Source organism: Tarenaya hassleriana, unplaced genomic scaffold (assembly GCF_000463585.1).
Source record: "Tarenaya hassleriana unplaced genomic scaffold, ASM46358v1 Cleome24, whole genome shotgun sequence".
In the NCBI taxonomy this organism is placed as follows: Eukaryota; Viridiplantae; Streptophyta; class Magnoliopsida; order Brassicales; family Cleomaceae; genus Tarenaya; species Tarenaya hassleriana.
This window is the reverse complement of record NW_010965696.1, coordinates 2,216,505-2,238,091: the sequence shown is the minus strand read 5'-3', so window position 1 is coordinate 2,238,091 and position 21,587 is coordinate 2,216,505. Positions and strand designations below refer to the sequence as shown.

Here is a 21,587-nt window from a genome sequence, read left to right as displayed (position 1 = left end):
ACGCACGAGCCTGCAACACACGCGTGGGAGTTAAATCAGCCCAGTAACGAGCTGACAGGCGAAGCAGGTAAATGGTAAGGAAGAACGGCGTCAGGATTCGATCCCTCCACCTCAGGGGTGACCCCCTGCTCCCTTACCACCTCAGATCGTTACAATTTATTAATTTTAGTATGTTGGATTTCTATGTTTTTTTATTAAAACATCATTAGATTGGTAATATATTCATTACCTGACTAACAAACAAGACAACCTGAGACTTATAAAAAAAACCCATAAGTGATCAATTTGGATTTCCGGTCCTAACGAAGCTCTCGGAATCGCACCGCTGCTTTGTGCATTGTAAATCAAAGAATAGCGATTTCGGAACGCAGACGCTGAACTTCGCGTCCATGGCTGATTTTGCGTTTACGCTCTAAAGTTTTCAGTTTTGGGATCGAACCGAATCTCATGCAGCTTTGCTCGGGGAAGTCATTCAGTTTCAGGACTTCGGCGTTTTCGTGTACGATAGGGACCACAGTGTATATGCAGTGGTGTGACACGTGTTTGGAATTAGATTTTATGTTTGTTACAAATGGTTTTAATAAACTCTTCATGGATTCATCGTAGGATAAGAATATATAGGGCTCTACCGTTTTACCCTAGTCACATAACGTCATGAAAACCATATATTATTATTCCACATTCTTCATATATCCAATGCATATGATATAAGCATAGCTTTGCTATTTATCACCCTATACGTACGTACAAAAACCCTATAAATACATAAACTTTTGAGCAGCGTGACCATGCACGCATACACATTCATAACTTACGCAAAAAAAAAAAAATGAAGAATCTATGGAGAATTCTATTCACATCTGTTATCTTCGTTAACTTAAGCGAAGAGGGTCGTGGTGTTTATACTCACGTAACGATCACCAACTCGATCGGTCAAGGTGTGAGGATGACCGTTCACTGTAAGTCGAGAAACGACGATCTCGGATTTCACGTTCTGAGCTACGAACAGCAGTTCAGCTTCAGGTTCAGACCTAATCTATGGAAGACGACGAGATTCTACTGTAGTTTCGGATGGCGAAATCGTTTCGAATGGTTCGATATATATGTAGCAACGAGGGACGTGCGTTTCTGCACCAAGTGTAATTGGTTCGTGTTTCCCGGCGGTCCATGCAGGGCCGGCAAGTATAGCCGGTGCTTTCCTTGGAACAAGGGAGTGTATAATAAGTAACGTAGAAAAAGAAATTAATATTGCGGATTAAAATCGCTATTTCATTAATTTTCCAATACAATTCCAGCTTTGAATTGTGATCAAGTCATAACTCAGAAAAGATGTTATGTTCATGTAAAAAAAAATATCAAAATAACCTTATGTATGTGTATGTATGAAAGGAATTCCAGCTTTGAATTTTTAGCAATTAAATTACAATTTTAATGTTAATAAATGTGTTATTAATCAAGAACAAATCTATTACCTAATCGATCTTTATATGAACAGAAATAAATCTTCATACCGCAAATCGATATAGGATTAGATTAGATGATGTTCATTGAATCATCATACATTACAAATACTGAAATACATACATACAGGAGAAGTGGGGCCAACAAAAGGTTAGGGTGGGATGAGATTGTGTATAATGGGGCCCATAAGCAATGAATTGCCACGTCATCATATTCGTTTAGATTTTACGCTTTGACAAGGAACGGTCAAGAAATTGCCACGTCATTCTCTTCATGCCCTCGTTTTATCAACTCTAAGGGAAAGCCCGAGAGGACGACGACGACGAACGAAGCAGTCCGACTCTGAACCAGTGGCTTGTCCATGGAACCGGTGGCTCTTCCATACCACCACCACCGAATTGCTCTGCCGCATAAAACCGCACCGGTGTATCTTAACCCTCCGGAATTTTCTCCACGTTTCAGCAATGTCGCAGTAAGAAAACCGGCGTCTGTAATAACGATAAGAGCAAAACCAGGAACACGGCGAAGAACGGCGTCGGAGGCAACCATCGGTGGCGGCGGAGCTCCTCCTCCGCCTCTAGATTTGACGGAGGATAATATCCGGCTGGTCTTATCCGATGCCCGCGTCGAGGTGAGCGTTTTTTAGCTGTTCCCCGGTTATCGAAATCGTTGTCTGCGAATTCATGATCAATGACAGTGATACGGGTATCGGTCCAACCGAGCTAGACCGGTATGTTTGGTTCGGTTTATCCGCATTCCCGGTTATTTCCGGTTTCTGATTCGATTCATAGGAACAAACCCAACAATGCTCTCAAGAACTCAATATGGCCTGAATGCAGATTTTACACTTGTACATACTGTTACCATAATGCTAGATGGATCAAAATGTAAACTTTTGTTAGATTCTAACTCAAGTAAACCGGAGAATTGGTCGATCGAATGCGAATTCTCGGAAAAGAAACGGTCCCTGAAACGTATTTTTCTCCAAACAAATGCGGATTCTTGGATGTTTGGTGTGATCATGGACCTGTTTCTTCTCCGACAGCTTGCTCAGCTTTTCGATGGGTCGGTAGGGATAACGGGGGAAGTGGATTTAGCCGAACTGGACGGACCGTTCGTGAAGATAAGTCTGAGAGGCAGGTTTTGGCACACACGTTCCACTGTTCTTGCGAGAATCGGAAACTACTTGAAACAGAGGATCCCGGTGAGAATCTCGGATACGGTTCCTGCAACTGCAAAGTGACAGACTTTAGGTTTGACCATCAATGGATGATTTCTTGTTCTTTTCCTCTTTCGGTTGTGTAGGAAATTCTGGAGGTGGACATAGAGGATGAGAAGCAGCTCGATGATAGCCCCGCCAACTTCTGACCTCTTCGTGTTACTGAAACAGATGTTCCGGTGGGAAATTATCGGGCTTTTCGATACATTTAGGTTTGTTATTTCTTTCTAATGTTTGGAATCTATAATTTTTTTGAATGTAAAACATTATTACTATGTAAAATATGTATCAGAAGCCATCATGAGATGCATATGAGAAAGAGGGACTTCTGTTCTGAGAAGTAAGAGCAATGGGGTGTGCCAAGCTTACAGTAAAGATGCAAACTTTCTGTACAAGACGAGATCCAGATCCAGATCCAGATCAAGATCAAGATAAACAGAAGAAACCTGCAGATTTATCGGTCATAATTAAGAAAAAAGATTCGGAAAAAAAAAAAGAAGACAAAGTTCCAGATCCATCTTTCTTCAATGCCTCTGACAGAATTGTGTTGTCAGAAGCTATGAAAGACCAACATCTGCAACATGTTCTAAGCTCTAAGCTATGAGACAAGAACAGCTGCCTTTTTAAACAGAGACCAGCAGATGTGTCAGTGTTCATACACAGATCATAACATCTGAAACATACACAAGATCGCTTCAAGTTACTCAGAGATTCATGGATTCAATTAGCTTGATGATCAGAAGAAGCATTCATATTTCATATGCAGGTTCGGGCAAAGATGACGTAGGGACTGCTCGGGATTAAGATCTAGGCCAAACCAAGAATCTGTTCCACGTATATGCTTCGGAAACAACAAGTACAACATTTCCAAGTCATACGGCTCTTCTTCTGCCCTCGTCTCGTCCTCCTCCGTTATTGTACATAGGTTTCAGTCTTCATTACAAAAGATTCAATAATGTAGGAAGAATGACACAATGATATATAACAAAACTCTATTTGCTGAAAGGTTCATAAAGAATAGAAACATTGTTATATGGACTTTGTTCTCTGGAGTTCTTGAGTTCAGAGATCAGGGCAAGTTCAGTTCATCTGTCTGATGGTGATGATGTTGCAGAGGTTGTTCATGAACTTTAGGCTGTCTCACAATGGGAGCAATCAACTTCCAAACTGCATTGTAACCGAAACCCGAAGTAAATGAACAGATCATCATGCAGTTCTTCTGCAGAATCTTTTGGAATCAAGATTCTGTCAGATTTATGTTTCACTTACTGTAAATCGCTGAGGCAAACCACTCGTTCACAATCTTCACCCATGTGCTCGTCCACCCCACGTCAAGGCTCCATCTGTATATATACACATACATGCATACATATCATAAAGTTTGATATTGTTCAGAAGAACTCGGAGATAAAACGATATTTTTCATACTTACTTCCGAGCTGAGTGTTCGAGGTTCCAGCTGACAAACAACATAGCGAAGTACATTGCTCCGAGGGAGAACACGAGGTGGAAGAATCCGTAGTTGTATGGTATGTCATCTTCCTCTTTAGCTTCATCTTTCCGGAACTGTAAAAGGGTTATAGCAGGAAAAGAAAAGAAAAAGTTCGAGGGGATTCAAGGAAAGTCGAACCGAGAATCACCTGGAACTGGAAGGATTCTGAATCTATCCCGGTTGAGAATGTTGCATAAACAATGGTGCCTATTGCAATCAAGAAACTCTGTAATGTGGAAGAGACCGATATACTATGTGGTAAGAACAGCGAAAACCGATATGACGAAAGAAAATAAAAAACCAGAAGATTCGACAAAGTGTTAGGTTATTACAAGTACTGTGGTCCAATCGGTGTGACCATTTTGGGTATGAGCATTGCATTTCACATCTGGAGGTTCGCTGAAAACACGAGCGAGTTCCAGTATGAGTTCAAGAATCATTCATCAATGCTGACAAGAATCAGGATTTCGGCTTTACCTTCGGATTGCAGACCAGCACAGAAAAACAACATACAATGCCATGATCCCAGAAGACAGAAGCCCTCTGTTAACCTGTAACGAAAAGCATCGAACTTTTCAGGTTTCTCGTCTCAGAAGGAAACCCGTCTGATAAAAAAATAACGTATCGAAATGTTTTGAATCGAAAAAAACATACCTTGGAATGCAAAGACAAAGCCATCATAACAATCAAAAGAACAACAGTCCAGGAGATGAAGAATATGTTGAGGATACAAGTTGCGGAAGCTGCGTATAGATAGTACATCAATCCAATCCCGAAAACCGAACCCACGTAGAAAACCGTCGACATGAAAAGCCCGAGAGAGCAGCTGCAGAAACATGATTTTGCGAAACACTGAAACACGATTAACACTCGAACTTCTATGTTATGTTATCGAGTAAACGGGAATGAAACGATACCTTTGCTTACTGCGTTCATCGGGCATCCAGTATTGATTCCACCACGTGATGAACTCGATAACGCTAACGAGCTGAAGAGCAAGAAATATCCTGTTACCAGAAATCCTCGTAAGAAGAAAAGAACGTTTTAAGTTTGTAAGAATGGTGAATCCGAAAGAGAGCATTTTTACCCTGCTCCAACCCGTGCGATTTCCCCTGCAAGGAGAATGTAAAAAGAAACTGTTCAGACATGAAGCTTTTCTTTTTCAGACAACCGAATGGAAGGGTTTTACGCAGAGAAATTCATGGTACCGTAAATTTGAATGTAGAGTGGAGGGATGAAGAAAGGAGAAACCATGGACACAAGAAGCAGAAAACACTTCAAGATCCAATAATCCGAGTGCCAACTGTTCCGAGCTTCTTGCAGTTTGCTGGTGTCCCATGTCGAGAGGAACATCACCAGGAAAAAGAACTGAGATTTCGTTAAAGCCGGTAGAATCGCTGGACCGAATCTTTGTTTAACATATAGTTTCTATGACATCATTTTGTACACATCAACCCTAATGAAAAAGGATACGAAACATCCAAGGCTCACACGAAGAACACCGAGCGTGTGGAAACAATGGCGTCCTTCTGGCCCACAAGCTTTCACATCTGCTTCAAAAGATTTCAAGACAGAAAAGTTACGTAACAGGAAATATCTGTATATATCCTCCAGCGATGAACAGTTGTGAACAAGGGCAAACGCATTATACGTGTAACGAAAGGGTCTATACGAAAAGGGCAGAGAGAATTTTACGACATTTACATGGGATAAGGGCCAGGGATGTCTGAGCGTAGTCACGGACAAACCAAGCACAGAGATTTACTACCAAGAAGACGACCCCATAGACATATCGAGCTCTCAGTGACTTGTGTCTCTCCACATGACAGAAGAGGCTCTTCTCTTCTATTGACCTTATGATTTCTTCAAGCTGAGCGTCCTCTACAGCTTCACTGGCATTTCCCCCTGATCCTCTCATCGCCCAAGAAATTCAAGAACTGAAAAAGCAAAACCAGAGAAGAACGATTCTTGTTTAGTACAAGGAGATCGAAGAACAAGAACCAAGCTTTTGTCTGGTTCACACTAACTGCTGTTCTTCTCAGTTGTAGGATCCATCGTTGTAATAGACAAAGATTGAGTTTTACAAGAACTGTTTTCTCATCACATTTACGCGTATTTATTTGCTTTTTTTTCTGAGTTCTTGAGATGCGTTCAAGAAATTCATCGACCCACAGAGGCATAACGTTTCAGAAAACACATGGCATTGATGTTACGAGAAGGATAAAACAATTCCCCACTAACTATTCTTAAACCCCTAGAATGCAGGAGTGAGCAAGAACAAGCCCTTGATTTTGTGAACGAAAAAAAGAAGAAGAAAAATTCGAACAAAGAAGTGAAGCAGAAATTAAGGAGATTTCTGAAATTTCTAACCTTGTTTTGTTCTTGTCTGAGAGTTAACTCGCAGGAGAGAGAGAGAGAGAGAAGAAGAAGAAGAAGAAGGAGCAGAAGCTTGAAGTGGACTTCAAACGACAAAAGAGACAGTAAAGAAGAAGCGGTTTCAGAATCTCTTTAAAAACATGCATTAGTCGTTAATTCAATGTTCTGATCTCATCGTATTAACACATGCACCTTTACTTACAGCCGTCCGATCTGATGACTATTTAGTTCATTAGCTTTGACCGTAAGACTTTTTTTCCTAAAGTTTTCATGAACATTCTGAGCAATTCCCTATAAATAATTTATATATTAGCCCACGCAACACACACACATATATATACACATATATATATTAGATTATTATAAATTCACATGGAAGAAAAGATCATTCTCCAATCATGCAGGAAAATGCCACGTATATAGAGACATCCTCACAACCATTCTTCGTCCGCTCGTCGCGGTCAAATTGAATAAACAGAAATAAAATTGAGTATTCAAATCAATATAGTTTTAAACTTTAATGTAGGATTTCAAAACTATACACGAATGGAAAATCCATATTAATTAATATAGATTAATTTTTATTTTTTATTACAATATTTGAGAATGTATTCGAAGATTGTACATGGAAAAATGACAAATGTTTTTCACACTATATGTCGATCCATTATATCGGTTGGTATATAGTTTAACTAAAAAAATATGCCACGTGTGAAACGGACAGAGACGTCAATCCTGATGTTCTTTTTTTGCCTAAAACATGATTTACTCGTTAAGCTAAGATTAGTGCATGATTATAAATTGGTAAACACGACCTGACAATGAGGGAAAACAAAACAAAAATATATTGAAAATAGCTCGAAACATTTTGAGGAAAAAAAAAGATTTTGCATTATTATTTCAGTCAATTAAATATAATAAATTTCGTTTCCATCCGGTCATTTAGGATTGCCTATTAGTATAATTATAGTCAAACCGCATACCATAAAATTATATATTTAAAAAACTTAAGGAAATAATCTAGAAATACAATGCTAGTCAAGCTCAAAACCTTCAACTTCAAGTAAAGTTCTTTCCTTTTTGCTAAAAATATATATAAACAATTCAAAAATAAAATCATTAATTATGAATGATTATGATCGGTGGTTATATATATGTAAAGGAGGGGGGGAGGTTTGTGGTACGGACAAAGAGAGTGAAGACAAATCTTAGGAAGACTTTTTTTTTTGTCTCAAAATTATATTTCTTCATGAGCGGCGATTTTATGACCGTTTTATTAGCTACAAAAAGCAAAGCTTCTTTTTACAGCCTGTCTTCTTTATCATTTTTTTTTCCTACTATTATTAAATAAATAAATAATTTAATTAAAACACATTATAATCCTTCTTCCTAATAATTCTATAAAACCCTAGTCCCGTGCCGTGCCCCCATTTTTTCAACTAGCATCCACCGACGAGAAAAATGTATTGTTGTATTAATTACGTTTCAGTTCGACTATTTTTATAATTGATTTTGTTTTATCAAAAATATATTCATTCAGTTTTAAAAAATAATATTTATTTAAACACGTTTAATATTAGATTTTTTTTTTAATTAGAAATTTTAGGGAAAATATTTTTTATTTTTTCGTTTATTTTAATATTAAATCCAAATTCGCTTGTTTTTTTTTTTTTGTAAAATTATAACCAATCGAATTTAAACTCGTTTTGGTTCGGCATATCCAAACCACAATATCAAAATTCCTCAATATATAATTGATTATTGACAAAAAAAAAATATCTAGACTTTTTTTTGACGACAAACGAATGGCTTAAACGTGGATCAAATGGGTAGATTTTCACTTATCAAGAAATAGTTTACTTGGAGACGAAGAAACCTATACATAACACATAATTTTGTGTTCCAAGAAAGATGCAAACCCGAAAGTAACCACAATCTTCAGTGCCTTGAAATTAGTGTTACTGAAGAGAAGTGTCAACGAAACCATTATATGCAAGACAGCAAATAGTACCGTGTCAAAAGAGGGATTAGGGTTTGGTAGGGGTTGGCAAGAACAAAAAACCCTAGCTACCCTTGAAGATTCCACCCAAGAATGGATGATGAACCCTAAAAAATAATATGAACCAAAGTTCTGAGAGACCCAAATTGTCACATCCTATTGTTTTCAATAGTGGTAAAACCTGCATACTGATGGTGATGGCATAACCAGAAAGCAACGATGCCTTGTGAATGAAGCAACCGGAGTATTTCATGAACAGATTCTTCAGATGAGAGTAGAATAAACATAAAGGAATTAGGGTTTCGACTCTTCTTCTTCTTATCAGTAATGCATGCCGCCCAAGAAGATCAAAGAACAGAAGCTAAGCTGACGACTTGAAAATTCGTAGAGGTTTAAGGTTTTGGACTTCAAAACCTCTACGCTGCTCAGAAGGTTAGGTTTTGGATCTGGCCCGAACTCAACCCGGTTCATTGACAGTTGGGCCTTTGTGAAGCCCGTTATAATTTTTTTTTTCATTTCTGAAATTTGAAGAGGAAAAAAAGAACTTCAGTGCATTTGTTTCTCAGAACCCCTAGAAGTTAGAACAATTGACAATCAAATCTCCGATCCGGGGATTGAAAGAAGCGAGTTCACCGCGTCACTCTAAAAACCCTATCGATCGAAGGGAGCTCGAGGTAGAAGATGACGGAGGCGGTGATAAGGAAGAAGCCGGGAATGGCGAGCGTGAAGGATATGCCGCTGCTTCAGGATGGTCCGCCGCCGGGGGGGTTCCCTCCGATCCGGTATGCTCGCCGGATTCCGAGCAAAGGCCCCAGTGCCATGGCCATTTTCCTCGCCGTATCTGGTGCTTTTGCGTATGGAATGTATCAGGTTGGACAGGGCAACAAGCACCGCAGGTGAGAATCGGATGGTTAGCTCGCTCGCAGTTCGTTTCTCTGTTTTGCTTGGATGTGAGATGGGTTTGATGGGATTTTATTGTGCTATTGACGGTGTGATTAGAGATGGTGATGGGTTTGGGGAAGTTTGATAAAGCTTGCGATTGTTTGTTTTTTTGGGTAATAGCTCTCGCAATTCCATTTCGGTTACTTGCACTGAATCTAGGTAGGGTTCTTTATCCTTGAGGCTAAAGTCGAAGCGATGGATACTCAAGACTTCAAGCCTTTGTCTCCAGTTAACAGACTTGGTTAGATTTCATTATCCATCTATAGGAGTCAATGATCCATTGAGCCATCATTGTTAAGTTGAACAAAGCCATTGAATTGTCTAATGATATTGTTAGGGCTAAGATTGGTAGTCACTTGTATAATCTTTCCCTTAGCTAGCCTGGAACATGAGTTGAATCCTCCGTGCTTGCTTATGGATGCTTAGTCACGTGTTGCATAAATTTCTTCTAGTAAGTCAATCAGTTTCATCCGTTTTTTGTCATAGGCTACCTATCTTTGTCTTCGGAAGAATTTAATCTCAGTGATGATAAAAGATTCGAATACAAAAGTTATAATAAGGATGATGTAGTGCAGGGCGCTGAAGGAGGAGAAATATGCTGCCCGCAGAGCAATACTGCCCATGCTTCAGGCAGAAGAAGATGAAAGGTAGTGACTTTTTTCCCCAGAGAACCTACAGAATTAACTGCCTCGTCCCACAACTCTAGACACACTCTATATCGGTTGTGTATAGGTTTGTGAGCGAGTGGAGAAAGTATCTGGAATACGAGGCTGAAGTGATGAAGGATGTGCCCGGATGGAAGGTTGGCGAAAGCGTCTACAATTCTGGTCGTTGGATGCCCCCAGCAACTGGAGAGCTCCGTCCCGATGTCTGGTGATTTCCTAATTTTTCGATGTACGGGTTGATGATGATGATGATGAATGCTTTGAATCATTGTGGAATGTTGTTGTTCTGCGGATATTATGTTTTTGTTTATACATTTTGTTTTGTAATAAAGAATGATACAGTTCATGTATTGCTGGAGCAATGGCGCTGCCAAGTTTCGTTTTTACCGACCTCTTTGTTAGAGTATTCAACATGTAAAGTCGAGGAAAGGCAGATTTCAGTATGATTTTAATGGAAAGGAGGAAATTTTGATCGTAAAATTGAACTGAACATGGCTGAGCCACAATGCCACAGGGGGAATACTGCTCTCTCTCTCTCTCTCTGCAGGATCCATCCCCATGGTAAATTCTTCTTCTTGGCCGTCAAAAAGGTTGGAAATGTCTCCTTCAGTTGCAGACTCTGTCCCTCCCTGCAGAACTTGGTCTGGCGTTCATGTCCAAGGGAGCTAGAGATACTTGCAACTTTTGAAGACGGTTGAATTTTTGGAATACCCGTCTGTGCAAATTGATTCCTGGAGGAGACCATAAAAGGACTTAATTGGATGAAAAAAAATGGTTATATGCCTAGTTGGCTCTTGAGTGGTCGAGTCCAAATTGGCGGCGGAAAGCCATGTGGGTGTTTTGGTTCTGCGCATTGGATCAGTAATGGATGATGTCTGAGTACAAAGACAAATTGGTTGCAGGGTTTTTGTGAAGAAGAAACATCAGTAACTGTAATGGAATGGGAACACCAGACATTTACACAGTTGGTCACTTGCTTTTAATGTAGAAGAAGACAGAAACCATTACTTCTCTTTCTCTCTCTCTCTCTCTCTCTCTCTCTCCACTTCTTATTTCCTGTTTTGTTCTTCCTTCTGGTTTCTCTGTGTGGCGTTGTGATTGAAACATAATGTGAGGAAGAAAACCTGCAGATTGTCCCCGACTGTTTTTGTTTCAGAATGATTCTCAGACCCCCCAAGTGAACTTAATAAATATGTCTTGTCTTTTTCATTTAGTTTTATGAATTTCACAAATAATCTTTTGGCCAAGTTTTTCTTCTTCTTCTTCCATATATGAAATCTTTTAAAAAAAACGTAGACAGAATAAATTTACTACGGTACTTGAATGATTGGTATTATGATAGTTTTGCATATTAAACAAATGCTTATGCAATTTTAAAATCCATGCAAGAGAATGGTATTGTAATGTGTGAATACAAAGCATACAGAATTATATGATGGGATTATGTATGTTTTTTATTCAAGTATATTCTCATGCAAGGGATTCGGACGTTGATTATAAATCTTTAGCAGGGTTGGTTGTGGATATAATCATTGTAATCATGTGTTAAACAAATCATTACAAACCCATATGATATAAGCTAATAATTCCTAAATCATCAAATTAACAGCTAATTAAAAAAAGGTATCCTCCTCCTCCTCCCCATGATGATGATGATGAACATCAACCATCATGGTATTAGTTGTCCTTATCATGATGACGAGCCAACTCAATCTCATACATACTAATGAATATAGTAAAAATATCTAATCATATTGGATCGACCCAAAACTTGTTACAAATTTCAGAAGAAAAAAAAAACTCAAAATACAAACAAAATCACATTAAAAATAAATCAAAGCCTCGTATTCCTTGTAACAAAAAGAAACCCCAAAAAAACATTAAATTTTCACAAATTGTTTTTTTGGGGGATTTCCTTTTGCAAAGGAGAGGGCTTAAGCTTAGCTCCTTTTTTTTTTCTTCCCCATATAAAATTATTTCCTATTTTCTTTTTTTTTCCCTCTGCACATCCTAACGTGGAAAAATAAAATAAAAATAAAAAATAAAAACGTTTAAAAAAAAAAATTAGAGAAATCAAAAGTGAGAGATGCAGCGACGGTGACGGGCAGCGGCAGTTTTCTTCTGCTGCTTGGTTTCTTCGATCCAACTGTTGGCGATGTCGTGAGCCACGCTCATCGCGTCGAGCGACGCGCCCGATAGTCCTCTTCTCGTGAACCCCACCGCGTACAATCCCGCCTCCCCTTTCCACCCGTTTGGAAACGGGTTTTTGGGTATCCCGTCCTCCGAGAAGAAATCATTGTCCTGTTCACCAAACACACCCCCAATCCCGCTTCAATCAGTCAACCCTTCTCCTACGCTTTTGTATATTTATTAAATCTAATGTGCGGATTCGATTTCCTCAACAAATATCGACCCTTTTCCCTAGACGAAATGGGTTTTCATAAAAATGTAATCTTTTTTTTTTTGTTCCCGACAACATTAACTCCTAAACCAACATGAAATGAAACATTGTTAAAACAATGGAAATGGTGTTTTACCTTGAGCCATTTGGGCACGTTGCTTCTGTATCCAGTGGCAAGAACAACGGAATCCATCTCCAGAATCCGACCGTCGACGAGCTCCACCGTTCCCGGACCGAATTTCTTGATTGCGGGCACGATCTTGATCTTTCCCGACCTGACCTTCTTCAATGCTCCGATGTCGAGCACCGGAGTTTTCCCTGCAGTGTTCTTCAGCTCCATGGGTCCTGTTTCCGGCCTCTTCAGACCGTATTTCTCGGTGTTTCCGAGGATTATTCTCGCGAGAAACAGAAGAATCTTGTCCACGAGCCGCAGCGGCATCCACTTCATCATCGTTACGGCTAACTCGAACGTCGATTTCCCCAGAACTTCTCTCGGCAACACATGAACCTGTTCGATGATCAGACCAAAACACAGAGAAAAATCAGATGCTCTGTTTTTTTGGGCCCTTTTCAAAGTTGGGAGCTTTCGAGCAATTTTCAGAAAGCAGACTTACCGAGCTACGAACAACCATTGATGGACTTGCTTGGTGGTTGCAGAGATCAAGAGACACTTCCATGCCCGAGTTTCCGCATCCGACAACAAGAACTCGTTTTCCTCTGTGCTTTTCTCCGGACTTATAGTCGCAAGCATGAACAACTTCCCCGCCGAATTCTTCCAAACCTTCGAACTCAGGCACGACTTTCTCCGCGTTCTCTCCCGTAGCCACCACGAGCCACCTGCAGATGTACTCGAACTCGCAAGAACCGAGAAGCCCGGTTTTCGAAACAGTCTTCACACGCCACAACCCGAACCTCTTGTCGTATTTTGCAGACTGGACCGTCTCGTTGAACTTGGGGTGGATGTCAAAGTGGTTGGCGTAGGACTCAAGGTACTGAATGAACTGATACTTTGTCGGGTACTCGGGGAAATCTTCGGGGAAAGGCAAGTTGGGCAATTGACAGAACTGTTTTGGGAGATGAAGCTTGAGACGATCATATGTTCTGTTTTGCCAGAGAGAAGCAATGCAGTTAGCCCGTTCGAGGATGATGAAGGGCACACCTTGTCGTTTCAGGCCGGCCGCCACGGCTAAACCCGAGGGTCCGGCCCCGATTATCACCGGACCGTTCACCCAAATGCAACGCCGGGAGAATATGTCGCCGTCAACGGCGGGATTGAAACTCTGAAACATACTAGAAATGTTCAGACACTCTTGGTTGCTGTCGTTGTTATTACTGAACATCGTCTTCTTCAACAGCTTTGTTGTTTTGTCTGGTTCTGAGATAAGAACAGAGAAGATTTCAAGAAAGCGACGTGAGAATTTTTTTTTTTTCGGGCGGATTTGAGAGATTTTAAGGACAAAGAAAAGATTGAATGTTCGAATGGAGATTTATGGTCTGTGTCTGGTTGGATCGAGGGGAAGTGGTATAAATAGAGAAGTGGAGTGTTTGGTCACATGAGAGGCTTTGAACCAATTGGGATTTGTAAAATTATTAAATTCTTTGGGGTTTATTATATTGTTATATTTTAATTTCGAGTATTATTTAATTATCAAATGATAAGCTTGCAGCCACCTTCGAAGTTGTTAACCTTTTTTTTTCATCAGATGCAAATATCTTTTTATATCTAACTTTTTCCATATTTTAATATCACAATTCTATTTAAAACCTATCACGTTAGAAATAATTTACAACAATTACATGATACCATTGTGAAAGTTATCTCATCTTTGGTTGAACTGAAATATATGTTTTTATATTTCAAATTTTTAACGGTATTATTTTATTGTTCTATATTATATCTAGTGTTGTACGAATTAACACAATTATATCATCAAAAAGATATTTTTTTATTGAACGAGGAAGAAATTTCGATATTAAAATATGTTTCGGAAAATATTGAGATACTATGTTCTATTGTGTTTACGTTTTAAATACGTATAAATACATGTAAATCGGAATCGGTTGATTTATTTAGATAATATTGGGGAAGCTTTTGATAGTTTAATACCACATGATATAAAATAATAATATTCCAAATTTGATCAATTAGATTAATAGTCTACACTTAGTTTATTAGATTCGACAGTATCATCAATATGGAGTGCGAATTACATAATATTAACAGACGTTTTAATATGTTTTCCAAAGTTTGTTATGGATGAAATGAAATTAGAAATACAAACAATAAATTGATTTAGTTGTTATATATATATATATATAACAAAAAAATTAAATCAATTTTATTATTTGTGTTTTACATCACTTCCAGAAATAATCATTATTTTTTTTCTAATTATAAATATACTGCAAACCCCGAAAGATTATGAATGAATAATAAATGATCGCAAACAAGTGCTATCTTGAGGGCGGTCGCATTTATTTACATAAGTTCTTATGATTCTTATCTTAAAATTCCACTTTGCTCATCTATGCAATGCAAGCGCGCATATATTTGCAATGTCTCACCACACATCAATACACTAAAGTGAGATTCCAAAACTTAAAAATGAAATTATTATCTCATTAATTTTGACTATGCCTTTAATATATATATATATATATATATGTGCTATTCCACTTGTTTCATATGGATTTTTCTTTATATATTCTGCAACATGGGTATTTAGAATTTCCCGATAGGAACGGTCAGACATTCTAATAAATCTGTAATATTTCACAAAATTATAGATTAGATGCAATTTATACATAAGAAGTGAAAATAAAAAAGAAAAATAAATAAATGAAAAAAAGGTGTCAGGGTTGCCACCAAAACGACGAACCAAGAAGGGTAAAACATGTTTCTATGATCCGCTTCAATGAAGAGACATGACAACGCAGTTGCTGTTTCATTAACAACATCTCTCTGGTCCATTTTTTTATTTTCAATTAATCTCCCGTGAAAATGACGTGTGTTGGTGCACCCATTTGGTACAAGAGTACTGTTAGAATCATATTTTAGATTAATTGCTCTTAATTAACCAATATTATGAAATATATATACAAAAAAAAATAACTTGTTTATTCACGTTATAATTGATATATCTTAAGATACATAAACGTTACAAGATATAAATTATTTCTCAAAGAGTCTTAGTAGTAGTAAAATATGAACAACATGGGAATGGATAAGTCAAAAGAGGGAATGCATAAGATTGAGATTGCATAAAACATATACATGTGATGGAGTGTAAGAGTTGGATTCTAATGTTCTTGCTCTTCCCATTTAATTCGTTGTTGAAATGTCAATGCATACACACACACACACACACATATATATATATATATACATAGTTATAATATGAAATATAATGCATAGTTATTATATGCATATAGTAAGAGAAGGAGCACACAGATAGGCTATAAGTCCCAATGATGGATGCTTTGTAATTCAGCGATGGGTAGGAGGGGCTACGCATCCCACAGATTTCCACATTCCCAAACCCATCAGCACTCACTTTTATTTATAAAAAAAATCTGAAAATGTGAATATATATACACACATTATATATTAATTCCTAAAATTTGTTATTCAGGATTTATTCAATGATTCAACAAGTAAATAAACGTTTGACCGACCAAATGTACAAAGCTAAATGTAAAGAAAAAGAATCATAGTACTCTAGTTTCTTAGAAAGTTTATTTTGTCAATACACTAAAATGAAAAATCTTAAAACTATATGGAAAAATGGGTTTTAGGAGACCCATATATAAAGAAGATTGAAATGTTAAAAAAAAAGTAGACTAATATATATCTGTTTATTTTTCCAAAATACATTTGTTGAAATACGAGTGTTTGTCACTTATAATTTTATTTTTATTATATAAATAAATAAATTTATTTACATTGTTACGACTTTTACCAGACAGAAAATGTTTATTTTGTTTGAAATATTTGAAAACAAAACAAACCAGAAATACCTGTATAATAGTAAATGGGCAAAGATCGATCTTGGTAAATATATTTATAGAAATCCAAACTCAATTCAAATTGATTTATTTTATTAAAATCTTTATGTCGGACAACATGCATCTCGAAAGCAACAAAAAGAAAGGTACGAAGAGATGCATGCATATGGCATGCATTACCATTTTAATTCTTCATATATATATATATATTAATTTTTTATTAATCAGTAAAATTTGTGTGGAATCCACGTTTTTCGAAATCATTATTTGATCGAGAAACTTTTATTTTCTTTCTTTTTTCTTCGAAAAATTCAAAACGAGAGGCAAAGGAAGAGCCATACCACATGCTCGGTGATCGCACCTATAAAGGGGAATTATATAAGCAATTAAGATTTCACTTTGTATTTTGATATTGAATCAGTTTGTTACACATAAACTCCAACCCTTGATTATATATATATATATGTATGTATATATATAACCGAAACAATGTTATGAAGGGTTGAATTCAAGAAAGGAAAAAAAATTGTTATATATGGCATTTCATTCACTTCAATATTGGAATAGTATACAAATATCACGAATATATATATCTGTTAGAAATTAAATTCCTTATTCAAAGATTTTAGAGTGCAACGTCTCATCAACCTAGATGAAAAGATTGGTGGTTCTCTCTAGTCGAATGAAGACAAAATTTTAATATTATTGTTAGAAGTACAATATATCTTTTAAATTTATGTACACTGAATAATTTGGAAAATAATACAAGCAGTTAAGCTTGAATGATTAGTGTCTGTTTGATCGGAAACTCAAGAAAATGTGTAGAATCTAATTAAAGAGTTTGGATACAAAGCATGAACAACTAGAAATCTAGTACAAAACATTGGATGGATAGATGTATCTCCAAGGAAACATAACGAAGATCCAATGAACCAAGATTATATATATATGTATATATATATATATATAAGTGTATATGTATAATTGGTTGTTAAGACAGTTCTTATGGGTTGTTGCATATTCCAAATTACATGCACAACCATATTGGATAAGCAAGAAGCATGCATGTTAATCTCGAGAATGACTTATTTTGTATAATATACACAACCAACTTGTCGCTTCCATTGCACTTTCTTACTAGGAGATTAAAGATGAAAAAAAAAACTAATAAAATATGCATATATATTTTTTGCATTAATTATTATATCTAATGTCAAAATCTATAATGCATATGTATAAATTGAGTGTAAATTATATATATATATAGTGAAATTTATTTTATTTTCAACGATCAATATGAAATATAATCATGAATTTGCCTATATATCACGTATGGCTATATATACATAAATATACATACCAAACTTGAAACATATATATATGTGATAAGGATCTCGTATAATTATCGAGATTCACGTCAAAATACAATGAGATTGATGATATTTGCAAACGCACCAATCTAGAGGAGGACCGATCGATGTACATGCTATTATTTCTATATATGTTATCGGTTGACGATAGGTATAATACAATAATCGTATTCTCGAGAGTTATTGGAATGTTTTCACCGACCAATTCATCCATGTTAAAAAGAACATGAATCATTTGTCTCGAAAATGATAAATAAATAAACAAATAAACATATATCTATGGCATACATGTATGTATATATATGCTACATATGTACGTATATAGGGAATCTAAAACGAAGGGCGTGTTCGATTCTCCTTCAGGTGACGTTATGGGGAAGAGAAAAAAATTTAAAAAGAAAAAGACTTTGGGAACCGCTAGCTAAGAATTCTCATTCTCTTATACTTTTGTTATTTGGCGTGGTCTCTTATTCCCATAAATCTCTAGAATTTATTATATATATATACGACTCTAGTGGTTACAAAGCTGGCCACATCATCCGTTAGTTTTCATAAAAGTCGGTATCTAGATTGTCGTATCGAGGAATTTCGGTTTTCTTGTGCTGCAATAAACATAGTGATTCGGTTTGGGACGTATGCATGTATGAATATATACACGCATATTTGTATGTATGTATGTATGTATGTATGTATGTATGTATGTATGTATGTATGTATGTATGTATGTATGTATGTATGTATGTATGTATGTATGTATGGGGTCACATGGAAACATGGGAAGTGGAATAATAAATTCGTGATGAGAAGGAATTAGAAAAGTTTCCGTTGCCACGATTCACTTGTATCTCTTTAAAATTTCTCATTTGACATTTAATCTCTCTCTCATTTGAGCATTACAACGCCCTTAGCTTACATGTCTAATCATTCATCAATTTTATAATCGATTTAACATTCCATATAATCGTATAATTATGATATTTATTTATTTATTCAAATCTAATTATCCGAGGGAAGATATATTATCACGTTTAATATATATTTTTTATATTAATATAGTGTGTTCCGCCATGTCATCCTAGGTTATAAATAGACCCTAGCTCTTTAAAAACAACTACGAGAATAATTAATGCTCCTAACTTGTAAATTCACAAATCCTATACTTGGAAATTGGAATGATTGATTTGGTGGGTACTCGGATAACCTAAGTATTGTATGTAATTTTTGCTGCATAATGATCTAGTTATATGAGTAATCGTTTATTAAATATGTAATTTTCATGTATGTAGAAGATAAACGATTACTAATATGAGAGAGTAATCGTTTATTAAATTTGTGGATATTGAACATAGATTTTAAAGATTCGGTAATCTTCTTTCAATAGTAAAATAAAATAAAATAAAAAAGACATGGTGTGTGTGTGTATGTATATGTATATGCATATGTATATGAAGGAAGTCTATAAGTGGAATATATACACTATCAGCCAAAATTTGGTCAAATATTTTGTTGGGTATATATATGATATGTAATTCGTTGCAAACCCAATCATTTCCCAAAAAATTATTTGGTGTGAAGGAAACAAATGATTATATAGCCATTGTAATTATTTTTAATTAAAAGAATAGCCCTTTCTGGCCCATTAGTGTAATCATTGCCGGAGAATCTCACCAAAAATAACATTTAATTTAATATTATATCTCGAGCCAAAATGAGAAATTATTGCTTACAAAATATTTCCGAAATTTTACCAAAAAACAAATTCCGAAATAACGTTCATATATTCACACACACACACACACATATATATATATATATATATATATATATATATATATAAAGATTCGATCGGCGTAGTCAGCTACTTAATCATGTGACATCGATTAAACAAGTCTAGTAAATGAAGCCATCCAAATCGCATTTTACAAGTTTCAACTTAGATAATAAATATAAACCTAATTTCTTGCTTAATTATTTCTGTAATTATTTGTTTATTTTATATTATTATATTATGAATGTTATAGTTGAATATCAATAGGTTATAGGTCACATGAAAATATTCCGAAACTGTTTCTTCTCTGAAATGGATTCTACATATCTATCACTAACTTTATTCTCTAGACAATATTTCGAAACAAAAAATACACATGGTCCGTTATAAATAAAAAAAGTGTTCCATGAAAACAAATGCAGCCAAATTTTTTTTTACAGCCAATGTTATTAATAGAAATATCCTAGATTTGGTATTCCCTGTGGACACATGAAAAATATTCAGAAGAGTCGCAATCCATATATAAATTTCTATAGATCTTAACCAAATATAATATCTTAACACATATACATATATACATACACGTATATATTTATACGTATATCATCACGAGGTCAAGTCAATTTAATTCTCAGATAAAAAATATTATAAAAAACATACGGCTCACAGAATTTCATTTTTTTTCCTCCAAAATAAAAATAAAAATAATAGACGCATCTAAGCCACTTATTTCTGATACCATTAAACTTAGTCTCACTTATTTAAAACAATATATATATATATATATAATTAGTAATTAATATTAATTTAATGTATGTCTCTACAAAAATTGAATTAATTCTCTCCGTTGGTATCCATATAATATTTATTTATTTTGTATCCATATAATATATATATATATATAATATAGTGAGAGAGGATCAAGAAAAGGACAAAAAAAAAGAGGGTGATAAATGCAACTAACACCATAACTGTAATAACTGAAAGGGTATGGAAATATAATAAATGGTGGTGGGGGAGTCAAATGGTTCCCTTTGAATTGGACCCAAAAAAAAAAAAAAAAATCAGAGGGAAGTGCATGTGATCACATGAATGTCGGAATTTTCATGCACTCGCGCCACCCCCTCAGGTGTCGTCCTAGCCTCACCCCTTAATTTATTTTTTTTGTTTTATTTCTTGTGACATATTTTTATTTATTTTTTCACTGGTCACAATTTTCAGTTCGTTACATTAAAAAAAAAATTATTTGAGTCTGATGAAATAATTATAATTTAATTTTAGTTGAATTTTTAAGCGTCGGATTACGTGTGGACGACACATGAAAGTCGGCATGTGCTTTTATCATTCGATAATAATATATTAGTATACATCATTTAAGTCAATGAAAGAAAATCATATTATTTTTGTGTTTTATTTTCGTGTGTTGATAAAATTTAGAAGTTTGAGATGACGACGGTCGCTATTTTAATAGTTGGAATATTGTGAATTTAGTTTATGAGATTTGTATAAATTGGTTGGAATTCGGCAAAAGTATAATGATAAATATAAAACACATCTTCCAAATTCCTAATAAAAATAACAACATTAATAACATGTATATAGTTTGTTGCCACGTAAATCTTGCTACAAACAGAACGTGTATTTGTGGTTTGACCGGGGCTATGTATTTAATTAGGATGTAACATTTAGTACCATAATTAATAATATGATAATTTAATAACGATTACTACTATTATTATTGTTTATTTATTTATTTGTGCGGAGCTTAATACACATGCAAAGTAGTATGAGCCAACTGTAAAACGGCATGGAAAATGAGTAAAAACGGTCCAACCCCCCAATATTCTTGCAGATGTACATTGCATTTTGCTCGACAATTTTTCTGACCT

The 21,587-nt window shown here is 35.7% G+C and overlaps 4 protein-coding genes across 6 annotated transcripts; 2 read left to right on the top strand and 2 right to left on the bottom strand.

Annotated features, from left to right (window-relative positions):
- The first annotated feature begins 1,733 nt into the window (after window positions 1–1,733).
- Window positions 1,734–3,745, top strand: LOC104816015. Of its 3 annotated transcripts, none has more exons than XR_772229.2 (4): window positions 1,734–2,092; window positions 2,507–2,665; window positions 2,767–2,892; window positions 3,447–3,745. XR_772229.2 is itself a non-coding variant. In XM_010544672.2 (3 exons), the coding sequence occupies exons 1-3, from the start codon at window positions 1,823–1,825 to the stop codon at window positions 2,827–2,829; spliced, it is 492 nt and encodes a 163-aa protein (XP_010542974.1). In that variant the 5' UTR covers window positions 1,734–1,822; the 3' UTR covers window positions 2,830–3,030. The 3 variants fall into 3 exon arrangements, 1 of the variants encoding a protein (XP_010542974.1); XR_772228.2 differs by having other exon boundaries at window positions 2,973–3,745; XM_010544672.2 differs by lacking the exon at window positions 3,447–3,745 and having other exon boundaries at window positions 2,767–3,030.
- Window positions 3,523–6,633, bottom strand: LOC104816016 (probable serine incorporator). Its single transcript, XM_010544674.1, has 13 exons — window positions 6,543–6,633; window positions 5,877–6,109; window positions 5,646–5,722; window positions 5,381–5,540; window positions 5,260–5,284; window positions 5,090–5,179; window positions 4,827–4,998; window positions 4,650–4,723; window positions 4,505–4,571; window positions 4,321–4,398; window positions 4,113–4,246; window positions 3,950–4,023; window positions 3,523–3,847 (listed from the first exon to the last, which is right to left on the bottom strand). The coding sequence occupies exons 2-13, from the start codon at window positions 6,088–6,090 to the stop codon at window positions 3,750–3,752; spliced, it is 1,263 nt and encodes a 420-aa protein (XP_010542976.1). The 5' UTR covers window positions 6,091–6,109; window positions 6,543–6,633; the 3' UTR covers window positions 3,523–3,749.
- A 2,472-nt stretch (window positions 6,634–9,105) lies between these two features.
- LOC104816014 (NADH dehydrogenase [ubiquinone] 1 alpha subcomplex subunit 13-B) lies at window positions 9,106–10,540 on the top strand. The gene is made up of 3 exons (XM_010544671.1): window positions 9,106–9,443; window positions 10,065–10,136; window positions 10,222–10,540. Exons 1-3 carry the CDS (start codon window positions 9,229–9,231, stop codon window positions 10,364–10,366), a joined length of 432 nt encoding a protein of 143 aa, XP_010542973.1. The 5' UTR covers window positions 9,106–9,228; the 3' UTR covers window positions 10,367–10,540.
- Window positions 10,541–11,927: 1,387 nt separating this feature from the next.
- Window positions 11,928–14,063, bottom strand: LOC104816013 (probable indole-3-pyruvate monooxygenase YUCCA7). The gene is made up of 3 exons (XM_010544670.2): window positions 13,170–14,063; window positions 12,692–13,063; window positions 11,928–12,455 (listed from the first exon to the last, which is right to left on the bottom strand). Exons 1-3 carry the CDS (start codon window positions 13,893–13,895, stop codon window positions 12,228–12,230), a joined length of 1,326 nt encoding a protein of 441 aa, XP_010542972.1. The 5' UTR covers window positions 13,896–14,063; the 3' UTR covers window positions 11,928–12,227.
- Window positions 14,064–21,587: the final 7,524 nt, after the last annotated feature.